Raw genomic sequence first — 12266 nt, forward strand, 5'->3', positions numbered from 1 at the left:
CTTAAAATGCCTTAGTATTTTAATATTTGTGTATTTTTTACTTTATTACTAAGTAAATGAATATGGTTACAAATGAAGTACATAAGTTTTTCAATATCTGTTTCACATACATATACTTCAATACTTTTATACTAAAAAATAACTAATTTCCAGACAATATTATCATACTTTTACCATATTAAGAACTAAAGTACATCGAAATAGGTAAAATGGTTTATATACATTTCCATTTATTGCAATAAATTAATTTTCAATTTTTTTTGTGCTCTAAAGATGCAAACTGAGTAACTTCTACAGAGAATGTTTGTCTAAGATGGTTTTTGAGTGAAATATTTTTTGGTTTCAGGATTTCTACAAGTGTGAAAGAATTAGAAAACTTCAGGAATTTGTTACACAATATTCATTAAGGAAAATGATTTGAAATAAGCCTGTTTTTGGAAAATGAAGGCCAAAGAGTGGAATATCATTTAAAGATGTAATGGCAATGACAGTCTTCAGACCAACATTTTATATTAAGCTGCTTTTGTAAAAGGAGAGTTATATTGTTTTAAGTAAATATTTTTAAAATTGTCCTATGTTTAATATTATTGTGAATAAACTACTTTGATAATGTGGTACAAATTTTAAAGTTCAATATTGAATAAGAGCAGGATTATCAGATTCTTATATGCTCAGACCAGCTGAATGATGTTTTAAGTCTCTCAAAGTAGAGTTTTGTGTGATAAGATGTAATAAAAATTATGGCAAATGTGACAAATGTTTAATAGGAAAATACTAGGGAGGCTTATGAATAACTCTTAACAGTGTAGAATTTTTCAGTACATTTAGGATTGTCAGATTTATAAAGTAAAAATGCAGAATGCCCACTTAGAATTGAATTTCAGATAAACGACTGGTTTACTTTAAAATTTGTTGCATGTGCTATTCGGGACATACTTATAGAAAAAATTATTCATTATTTGTTTGAAATTCAAATGTTAACTGAGGTTCCTGCGTTTTATCTGACAACCCTGCTCTTACAACCCAGTGTACTCTTACACTGGTATGAGTATGTCACTTTTAGAGTTAAATTGCTATTTTGACTAGGTTGTTTCAGCATATCAAATTCAGAACAATTTAAAGGCAGAGGAGATTTGTAAGCATTGTGAAAAGTTGAATAGAATATATATTTATTCTCATAATATTTTCCCTAATATTGAATGAAAATTTGGGGAGTCTTTTTATTTTTATATAATTTAAAATTTACAGAAAAGTTTCAAAAATAGTACAAAGGACTTTTATCCAGATTCACCAGTTGTTCACATTTACTTTGTCATGCTCTCTGTGTACATGCTTTTTTCCCTGATCATGTGAAAGTCAGCTGCACATATCATGCCCCTCAAACCCTAAATACTCCTTGTAATATTGAATAATTTTCTAAAAACTGTTTTCTCACACAAAAAAATACAAATCTAGAACTGTAATTCTGTAAGCCTTAAAATAAGGAATCACTTCCAGTTCCAATCTGAAGTTCTTTTTTAGTTTCGTTGTACCTTTTTATGTTTGATTTCTGCAGTCTTAGGGTGTATAATTTTTATTTTTTATGAAGTTAATTTTTTCATGAAGTTAATTTCTTTTGCCTCTCTAAAACTGAGCTGTAATTTTGGGGGAGATTTTTATTAGTGGAAATTCTGATGAAGTATTAGAAAAGTTTTAAGAATTAATACCACATGGTGATTGTAGGGAAAAAAAAATGTATACCTCAAAATTATGTACACTCTGTATGTATGTCTTAGCAGGTCTAACATGCTGAGACCTCGCATTATTAGCAAATCAGAGTTTATTTATGTAACATTTTAGAGCTGCCACTTCACACTGCTACTTTTTTTTTTGTGTCCCTAAGGTGTGGTATAGTGCCAAGCACATAGGTGGTATCTAGTAAACATTTGTTGAATGAATGTAATATGTATGTAGTATATTTGAAATGAATAATCACAGAACTAAGTTTAACAATATGCATTGTTTTCCTTTCCCCTTCATTTTCTCTGAATAGGGCATGGAAAAAAGACCTTAACTTGCTAATTAAGTCAAGCCCTCTGTTGAGTGATTGGTGTATATAAAACTGTAAGGGCATTTGTACTGTGGAAATACGGTTGGTGGGTTTCATGTTAACTGTATTTACCGCCCTAGCTCTCAGCTGCCCCCGACTCCAGCTGCCAGTCTTTCCAGGAGTATTCTTACTTCACTTCGCCACCTCCCGCTGGTTTGTCCCTAAGTAAAAGCGGGCACTTGGCCCAGTGTCCGTATCAGCCCTTTCTTGTGAACTAAGCTCCTAATTCTAAATCCACAGTTCGGCTCACAAGTCCTTTCTTATTTGACTTCTTTTCTGACTAGTTTTCACTGACAAACCTCTTCTTCTTTTTTTTTTTTTTTAAATCTATCACCTTGGTTCCTTGTATTTTGTTTGCTCCTAAACCTCTTATTTTTGGCCTTTTCGTTGATTCCTTAAAGGTTATTTCTTGGGCTCTTTCATTGTCGTTGTCATAAGCAGTGTACACCGTGTGTGTCTTCACTTGTTCTCCCACGCCTACTCTGGTGCCTTTGTTTCTTAAACTTTAGTTCAGGACCATGATTTTCTGTTTTCTCAGCTCATTCCTCTCCTGGCCTCCGAGTTCTAAGTTCTGTTGATTTACCACCTCTGCCTTTCTCGTACATCACTGCTGTTGCATTGTCATTGTGCTTACCAGAGGGCCGCGTGAACTGTCTCCTTATCACCTGTCCTCGTTGCTCCACAGCGTTACCGGATTGGCTTCCCCGGGTGCACTCTGGCAGTGCTGGTCTCCGCTTAACACCTGCAGTGACTTCAGAAGCTTGTGGGGAGAGCCAGCGTTCTTAGCGTGGTATACAAGGTCTTTTCCTATGTCTTCCCTACCCAAGGTTACAGTCAGTCCTTCAGATGCCCCGTGTGGCTAGCCCTCCACACCTGGGTGGACGCTATACTCTTCACATCAAATGCCCTAGCCATCCTTTCCACCAGAAAATTCCATGCATCCTCGCAGGCTCAGCATCCGTATCTTGTCTGAAAATCCCCCCCCTCCATTCAAGGAGAGTCGTAACTTTTGTGTCACCACTGTAATTACAACCTACCTCTACTGTATCACTTATTGTACTGTATTATTTTTGTTTTTAAAAGTCTCCTTTATTAGAATGTGAGCTCCTTAAGGGCAGGAAGAAAAAAAAATCTGTGTTCACTTTGGCATCTCTATAGCATACTTTTTGGCATATGGACATTTAATAAACATTTGTTGACTAAATTGCTTTTAAAGTGACAAGTTCATTTTATTAGAAGTCATACCTTCACTCCCCCTTTACAGCAAAGATCAGTAGACCCCAAAGATATGGAGACTTTTTGGAATCAATAAAGCTGAAATTGTATTCAAATTTCATTGTGGTTTTTGCTGAGCCATGAAAGGGATCTTCCTTGGAAAAGGCAGCATCACTGAGGAACTTCTTCAGTGATGAAAGAGTAGCTAGGATATGCTGCATGCGTGGATTCTTGTTTAAGATTCTAAAGCGGAAGGAGCGTGGTGGTATAAATTATCTCCTACAAAGGTATTCTTGGCTTAATGCTGGATTAAATATGTGCTTTCTAGTAACATTGGTATTTTAAAAGTGTAAGGCATTTCCTATTATATTGATGTCTGTGAGACCCAGATGTAAATAATGATGAGACCACCAAGAGCAAACTATTATTTGTAACTCTTGATATTTTTCTTTTTTCTGTGGTAACACCGGGGTTCTCAACCTGTGTAAGAGAAACTCAGTAGAGCCCATTAAGGGAGATTAAGAAAACCGGATGTCCAAATAAAAGCACACACACTTTTATTTTTAACAGTAGTGTTTTGTTACAATTGAGTGAAACAACAAATAAATACATTCATTGGCCTCAGCTATACTTTCACAACCAGTTGGGAACTGGTTATATAGCTGAGAAACACTGTTAAACAATAAAAAGGCAGCTATGCATAAAAAACCCACTAGAGCTATAAATTACATCTTCCATGAAACTACAGCGAGCTATAATGAGTGGTAAAGAGTTTCAAAGTTAATGGCCAACTAACCGAAGTGATAAAAACAAATATTGCTTGTCACTGTAGAAATACACACTTAAGCAATGAGATCCACTTTATAAATTAAGGAACACGAAGGAAGGTTTGAAATTGTCATGTGCTTCAGTGCAGGATGAACAGGGAATTGGTAGCCCTTTGATTTTATAAACAACTTCTTTTGCGACCAAACATAAAGTGCTCCTAGTGCTTTGGAATTTTTAAGCAAAAATTGGGCCAGAGTTTCTCTTTCTCTTCTTTGGTGATCTATTGTGTGAGATGTATATAAGGAGACAAATGCAAGAATTTAGGGACCCTAGTCATTGATAAATTCACAAATCTCAGATTTAGTACAGTCAGCTAATACAGCTGAAAGGACTAAGTTGTTTTATATGAAAAACAACGTTTTAAAGTCATCTTTAGACAAATAGGAACTTCATCAAGGGAGGTTTTACTAGAAAACAATTTATCTTGAACCCACGGATTAACAAAGAAAATACAGATCTTTCAGATATGTCTAGATTGATATCTAGCATCATCAGCAAAATAAATGGCTGTATTCTAAAAGAAATTAATAACTGAAAAAAACATTAGTAAAAAATACTGTTATCAATATCACGGTTAACTCTTGTACTATAAAATTTTAAGTAATTTGGTTATGAGAACTTTTTATTAACAAATGCCAGATAACATTTATAACTATTAGAACGCTTCTGATTGAATTTAAAGTCCTTTGTTTCATAAAAGAAGAAATTTATTTTGTATCAACCATCCAGAAAGGTAGAAAGCATTAACAATTTCATTTCACCTACTCTTAAACTTTTGTGATGTCACTGTATTACTTATTAAAAAGCTGAAAGATACGATTAGTAAAAAGAAATAAAACAACTTTGTAACCAAAGTAGAAGACAGGATAATTGTATTAGTTCTAGTTTTGAAGAAACAGATCAGCAGGGAATTTTTTAAGATTATCTTTAAGCATGGAGTGATAACTTTAAATGTTGCCTCTTCCCTTGGCATCTTGAGGTATTCAGCATCTACTTTCCGTATAGACGTTGGTACAAAGTGCATTTTAAAATTCCATTTTGTCTTAGCCTAACATATACATGTATATATGGATATATATGAATGACAGGGTAGGAACTTGAAGACAGTTTTAATGTATTTCTAAAAGTTCCATTACTGTTCATTTCTGGTTTTATACTTAACAACTTTGTACATTTTAAAATTTGCTCATTTAGTCAAATGCTGGAATTAATTTGATTTTGGTTTAATTTGGCTTTGCCGAAATTCAAAGTATAGAACTGAAAACTAAAGAAGGAATTATGTGTCTTACAAAATATTGCACTTCAGTTCACTACAATAACGTACCATGACTTAATTTACCTGAGGACAATCCTGATTTAAATAGGTAAGATCAGTTATATCTTGTTTCAGATAAATCCAATGCTTTTGAAAATGTATTCTTGTTTTAACTTAGAATCCTACATTTCATGAAAATTCTTAAATGCATCTGTAAACTTGTTTAGTCCCAAGAAGTATCTACCAAAATCTCCCTATGTAAAAATCACTATTGCTTTCTTGAGTAATCATGCTTAAACTACTATATACTATATATTTTAATCATACAAAATAATCACTTGACCAGTTCTACTCAAAGTCGCCGCAATTTTCACTGCTATTATTTTCCTTTTGAAGAAATTACTGTGGCTTTCCAAAGAACACTGCTGCTCATCACTGTAAAGGATTACTGTGATCAGTTATTTAAAATGATTGTTGGAATACTTTCAATTAGTATTTTAAATCCATGCTTCAAAGAACTGTCTTCAGTAATTACACATTTTAGTAGGTTTTTTTTTTTTTTCTCCGGTACTGGGAACCGAACTCACGACCTTGCGCTTGCCAGGCAGGCGCTTTGCCGCTGAGCTAAATCCCCAGCCCCATTAGTAGCTGTTTGAGGAAGATGATGTTTCTATGCTTTAACTGGGCACTCATACTCTATAACTGGGGAAGGATTCCAGACGCAGTACACCAATGAAATTATCGGCTTTGATTTTCGTAGAAAAAAATGCCTTCCAATTTGGTGTACAATAATATTCCAGTGTGAACACTGGAGTATGACTTTGGGGGCTGCAGTGTACTCTTTCAAACAAAGATAAAAGTGCAAATATGCAAGTACGCATTTGACGTTCCAAAGTCAGGATGTTTGGAGAAAATCAAGTGCCTTAAGATCTAATCCTTCTTTTCTCTTATTCCAAACTTCCCATTTTGCTTAATTATGCAGAGGTCAAAAGAAACAGCTGTGTTCTCCATCACACAGCCACCTTCCCAGATTTTGTTCTCAGTTGCAATGTTTATGTGGATGAAATTTAAACACACTGGCTATACACATTCATGGAAAACACTTCAAGATGCACGGCTTGGCAATGCTATCAGTTTTGTGGCGTCACATATAAGCGATGGTGATTGTTCATATCTAGGTTGCTACAAGTAAAAAGCAAAGGAGCAGTGTCTGCCATGGGTCCATTCAGGTGGGGAGCGACTGTGTATGCGTCACCGCCACACCCCGTCATGGTGCCGTACCAGCCCAAGCTTTGCGAATTAGGTAAACTGCAACAGAGAAGGCAAAAAGGCCGAAGGGCCATCATCAGAATATGAGAAGTAACGTGGGCATCTTTAACATTTTCAGTGAATTCTGAGCAGTATCAAATACAGTATCATGTTTAAATAGATTCTCCAATAATGACCTACAAAATTTAATGAATTTTGCCTAGTATCTTTGGTCTATATCACACATTATGAAAGAATACATGCCTCTCAGAACTGGTAGAATTTATAATAATAGCAATAGTAAAATGATAGAGTTTATTATGTGGTAGGCTTTATTCTCAGATATAACTATATATTTGTATCTATATCTATCTACAGCTATCCTCAGTCCTCACTCCAACCCCAAGACACAGGTTCTACTATCATGCCCACTTCCCAGTAGGGATATAAAGAAACAGCTTGAAAACCAGCGTAAGTAGTTTGTCCACAGAAAGTCAAAATTACCAACTGTTACATCATGCTGAAATAATTATGTAGGCATGCATGACAGTTTTCTCTTTACCCTGATAAACAGCTCATCATATGCCAGATTTAAGGGCTTATAATGGTTTGGGGATGGGCAGGGTTGGGAAGACTTCCTACGGCGTCCAAGCTTCCCAAGAGTTTTATCTACGTGTCTTTGTGGACTTGGAAAGGACTAGGGATACAGAAACAGACATAATCAGTATAACAATATTCCTTCCCTACTCATCCACCTCAGCCCGTACCCAGTTCTGAACCAGCAAGGTGTCCTGCAATGAAATGGTGCTATTTCACCTCCTAAGGCATTTCTCAAATAAAGGTAATACTATATGTAGGTTTCAGGTCAGATGGTGGTTCTTTATAGTGGACATCCCACCACACGTTTAAAATCTTGCCTTAAGCTCTGGCATTCTAGGGTCTTATATACTGACATATATCACCAAATCATCTTCTTAATAGTTGGGTTAAAACTTAAATTTGTCTTATTCAATATATGTCAGTACAGATTCAGGGCAAATGATTTTTGTTACATCTACCTTCCTTCTCTTGAACTTCCCAGTCTCGCCAAGTCGTCATCGCTATCATATCGTCTTGGATTGTCGAAAAAGTAAGCTCTGGAACTGTAACTGTGACTATTTATCATGCCAGCAGGTGCCTGAGAACAAAATATTAGATAGTATATGAAAGCTTGCTTTTCAGCTAAGAAAGGAGACTAGACTATAATAATTTTTAGCGTTAAACTTTGCCCCAAAAGGAAATCAACATAAATGTTCCATACAGTTTAAGAATAAGAACAAGCACTGGGGGATATTACAATATCATACCAAATTCTGGTTTAATCTCTGCGCCCGGAAAAACAGTACCACTGACCATGCTGGTACATGTTCCCACAGAAAGAGGACCATTCCAAATACTATGTAGTCTTCTCCACTTACGTCTTCTACATGAGCCTGGGAACAGAGGACAGGCAGAGCTGTTTTTACTCATATTTTATGGGCAAGCCTCAGCATCCCCAGGGCCAGGGCCATAGCTCAGCCGTGCAAGCGTCTGCCTGGCAAGCACAAGGTCCTGAGTTCGATTCCCGGTATGAAACAAACAAACATCCCCAATCACCTTGTTTCTGTGTGGGGAAGTTAAAATATATCAATCACAAGCACAGAGACTCTAAAATTTCCTATATTTTGTGATTTCCCATATAATGATATTTTTCAATGCATCAATTTATGGAAAATAATTTTAATCTTTGGATAATAAGGGGCAGTCCTATTTTGGGGCCTTATAGTCTAAAGACTGACTACTCCTGCTGCTGCCCTGGGACAGCAGCACTTACTGAGTTAGGCCTGTGCCAGTCACGACGTGGTCAGTCAGTCGGCTCAGCTGTTAACATCGCATATGCTCTGGGGCCTAATCTGCAACTTCAACTTGTTTTTATTCTGACAGAGGTAGGCAGCGGGAAATGGGAAAAAGAGTGAAAACCGTCTGCCACAGGAACTTTCCTTCCCCATAGAAAGGTAAGTGAAAAATGGTATTCTGGGATGCCCTGAATTCAGTACAAGGTTAATAAAAAGTGACGACATATGGCTATATCAAACTGTACTTTTAGGAAGGTGACAGGGAGGGTGGGGAAAGTAAATAGTCATAGCTAGAGTCCTGGGAATTACTTCAGCAAGTCCCTGGACACCAAAGGACCTAGAAAGGTTTTTTGTTATTAAAATTAGTAATGCCAGAATTTTAAGGAAGTCATTATATTTAAACTTCTAAAACGAAACCAAGAATTAAGGTTATATGTGGCTAATGGGTAGGGGCGAGGTAATTTTGTCCTAGGAAATTACAGACATACTTGTGTTCACCAATAATGATAGACAATTAATTTACCTACAGATATTTAAACACCATCCTTTTAAAACGTAGTAAACTAGGTTTATCACCAGTACATTTATAATACTACTATTTACAATAAGAGAACTTCTTCAGAAAAATTCCCTCAGAGAATGATTTCATATACATGAAAATGTTTAAGCAGAGCTTTAAGCATAATTACTGATGGCAGAGACTCCATAAAAGTGTAAGTCAGACACTAAATTGTTCTTCTAGGTAAGGCCAACTGAAGTATCCATTGTATTATCAATTAGCAATTGTACATTGGCAATATGTGGTAGGTGCTTACCTTATCTGAAAGATTATCCCATCCGTAATTGAACGGACTTTCTAATGTATTCTGAGATATGGTAATCACCACCAAATTATAGCAAGCTCTGGAAGAGTAGAGAAGAATGACTACAGAGCCTACGACGACAGTCTGGCACAGAGACATACCCTAAAAGAAATGAAAACCGTCACCACGATACTCTGCGCATTTGTCACGACAAGCTAGTCATCCGTATAAAACAATGGCATAGCTTGGAAGGCATTCCTAGACAGCATGGAGTGGACATCTGTTGAAATAACTCTCAATTACCTTGGCTTATAATTCGTATTCCTAGAATTCCATATTGTGTTTAATAGGAGTAAGTTAATAGGTGTAAGTTCTTTGCCAGTCTGCCAAATGGCAGCTGGAGGAAGGTTTTGTTCTGCCAAGGTTACCTTATTCCTAAAGTAATATTTGAATAAACAAGTTGGCAAAAGATCTGAATTTTAATTGATGGTAGTTAGAAAGGTGGGTTAGTCATAACGGAAAAGAGAAGCATTAGTCCACTTGGTACACTTAGTTTCTGATACAAAATTAAAACAGAAATTCAGCCGGGCGTGGTGGTGCACGCCTGTAATCCCAGCACTCAGGAGGCTGAGGCAGGAGGATGGCTGTGAGTTCAAGACCAGCCTGGGCTACAAAGTGAGCTCAAGGCCAGCCTGAACTGCATAGGAAGAACCTGTCTCAAAACAAAACAAAACAAAACAAAAAACCCTCAAAAACCAAAAAAAACAGAAATTCAGTTCCTAGGCTATTCATACCATTCTGTTAGAGAGACAATGTCATTCCTCTCTCAAGGCCATTATGTTGATGCCAAAATGATCTAGACACTCAAAATGTTTTCAAATTCACAACATTTTAAATTTATGGCTTTCACCATTTTCCCAAATATAGAAAGCCCTTCTAACTTTGTGGTCCTCAAATGTAGTATACACATCAGAAACCACTGTCAAAGAGATCAGTTACAAAATAACACCCAACATGGCACTGAGTGTCATAGATTAGGGAGTAATTATGGAATTTGTCACACACAGTCTAGGGATGCTAGATGACTGGGAACGCATGGGATGGCTCCGTAAGCTCTGACTTTTCTAACTTTCAAATGGCTTCCTGGATATTCATGATGATGAAAAACCTAATAGCAATCTGGGCCAGAACCAAAGTCTGCTTTACATTTAAATAAACTGTGTTTGCATAATTCAAATACATGCCAAAATTCTGAGAAACACATACGCATAATGTACAGACTAATGGAAACTTGCACTTCGTTTTGTTCAGAATTTTATCAAGAGTTGTTCAAATATTTGTGGATATCATCACACTGACAGCAAAATGTTGGGACAGCAAAAATACTCGCGGTATATGTGACTAACGCAAAACACTTATGTTACCGTCTTTGCTGCTGCTCCATTGAAATATTAATTACTTTCCTTTTATTTCCCCTCCTTTAAATATCACAGAAATTTATTACAGTTTTTATAATAAATTTCACTACTAACCCACACTTTATGTTAGACTAAAAGTTAATAAATATACATATAAATCCTATTATTATGTTGTTGCTTTTGGAGCATAATTATTATCTTGTATTTTTACTTTAAAAAGAAAAATAAAAATTTCAAAACAAGATAATAGGAGAGTAGCACTAGTTAACACATTGCATATTGTTATCTTCAAAGCGGTTACACAGAGTGTAAGATACAGGTCTGAAAAACTGTCCAAACAATATTTGCACAAACCTTTCTTGTCAATGAACAAAGAGAAACTAGTAGTATAACTATCTTGTACATACGTATATTTTTTTCCTTTTCCCTTTCTTCCTTTCTCCTTTGCCCCATCCCCATTTCTCTTTCCTTTTGAACAGATTCTTCTCACTTCACAATCTGGATCTTATCTACCCTTCCAGTTTCTCACACTAGGGGACAATAGGATGTTCACACGTGAGTCTGACTGAAGTGAAATAAATCAGACTCACATGTATTTCCACTTCACATTAAATTTTTGTATGTGTAGTACATTGAAAATCTCTTATTTTCAGGCTGGAAATAGGTTGTTACAAATATTTGTTATCAGAAGGGTACAGGTTTGAGAATCATTCGAACTGACTTCCTGATAAGAACAACACATTTTAGAGGTTGGAAGAAGGAAGAACTAAAAGATGAAAGATATTTTGAAAGATATTAAGAGAGCTCCCTCCCTGAGCTAACTTACTATAATAATAAAAAGTATTTGTGGCAATAAATAAAACCCAGGAAAGATTAAATTTAAAAAGAAATCAAGGCTAATTTTCTGCAATACACATTTTTATTTTTGTGAATTCCAAAAAAATATGTTAATAAAAAGTTAATCTAAAATATACACTTTTGCGGGGGGAGTTGGGATCTTATTATGTCTCCCAGGTTGGCCTCAAACTCCTGGACTCAAGGGAGCGCTCTCTTCAGCCACCTGAACCTCTGGGATTACAGGTGCAAGCTACCTCGCCTCCTGCCGATATAATTCTTTTTATTAGTACATGTTTGCAGTACAAACATAATGATTACTTTCATTGTGGGTCAGATTTAATTTTAAAAATACTACATTCTTAAAGAAAGAAGAAGAAAGCAATGCTGTAAACATTCTAAAATAACCACAAAATTTTATATTCACTGTTTTGAGAAATGATTATTAGAACACAATATACTATAATATAGAGAGACAGCTTAACTTGTAAATACTAGAAAAACTTTTCTAGAAGAGAAAAGATCAAAGAATCAATAACGATTGAAATTATTGAAACAAGACAAAATGACCTGTAGTAAATTATAAGCATGAAGCCATTAAAGAAGTCCCCTGGTGTAGGGGCTGGGGATTTAGCTCAGCGGCAAAAGCACCTGCCTGGCAAGCGCAAGGTCGTGAGTTCGGTTCCCGGTACCGGAGAAAAA

General features: G+C 35.8%; 2 protein-coding genes across 2 annotated transcripts in view; one reads left to right on the forward strand and one right to left on the reverse strand.

The window, feature by feature from the left end:
- Ero1a (endoplasmic reticulum oxidoreductase alpha) overlaps nucleotides 1-3414 on the forward strand; it is a 37492-nt gene extending 34078 nt beyond the window's left edge. Inside the window, exon 16 of the mRNA XM_005376780.2 lies at nucleotides 347-3414. Coding sequence (XP_005376837.1) covers nucleotides 347-407 — 61 coding nt within the window. The 3' untranslated portion in view covers nucleotides 408-3414. The remainder of the gene's footprint in view (nucleotides 1-346) is intronic.
- A 456-nt stretch (nucleotides 3415-3870) lies between these two features.
- Nucleotides 3871-12266, reverse strand: part of Gpr137c (G protein-coupled receptor 137C) — a gene marked incomplete at its 5' end in the record, with an annotated part of 58291 nt that continues 49895 nt past the window's right edge. The window contains 4 exon segments of the mRNA XM_013510458.1: nucleotides 3871-6695; nucleotides 7694-7812; nucleotides 7982-8107; nucleotides 9325-9474. Of these exon segments, the coding sequence (XP_013365912.1) occupies nucleotides 6518-6695; nucleotides 7694-7812; nucleotides 7982-8107; nucleotides 9325-9474 (573 nt within the window).

This window comes from Chinchilla lanigera, unplaced genomic scaffold (assembly GCF_000276665.1).
Source record: "Chinchilla lanigera isolate Chin_1 unplaced genomic scaffold, ChiLan1.0 scaffold00008, whole genome shotgun sequence".
Classification (NCBI taxonomy): domain Eukaryota; kingdom Metazoa; phylum Chordata; class Mammalia; order Rodentia; family Chinchillidae; genus Chinchilla; species Chinchilla lanigera.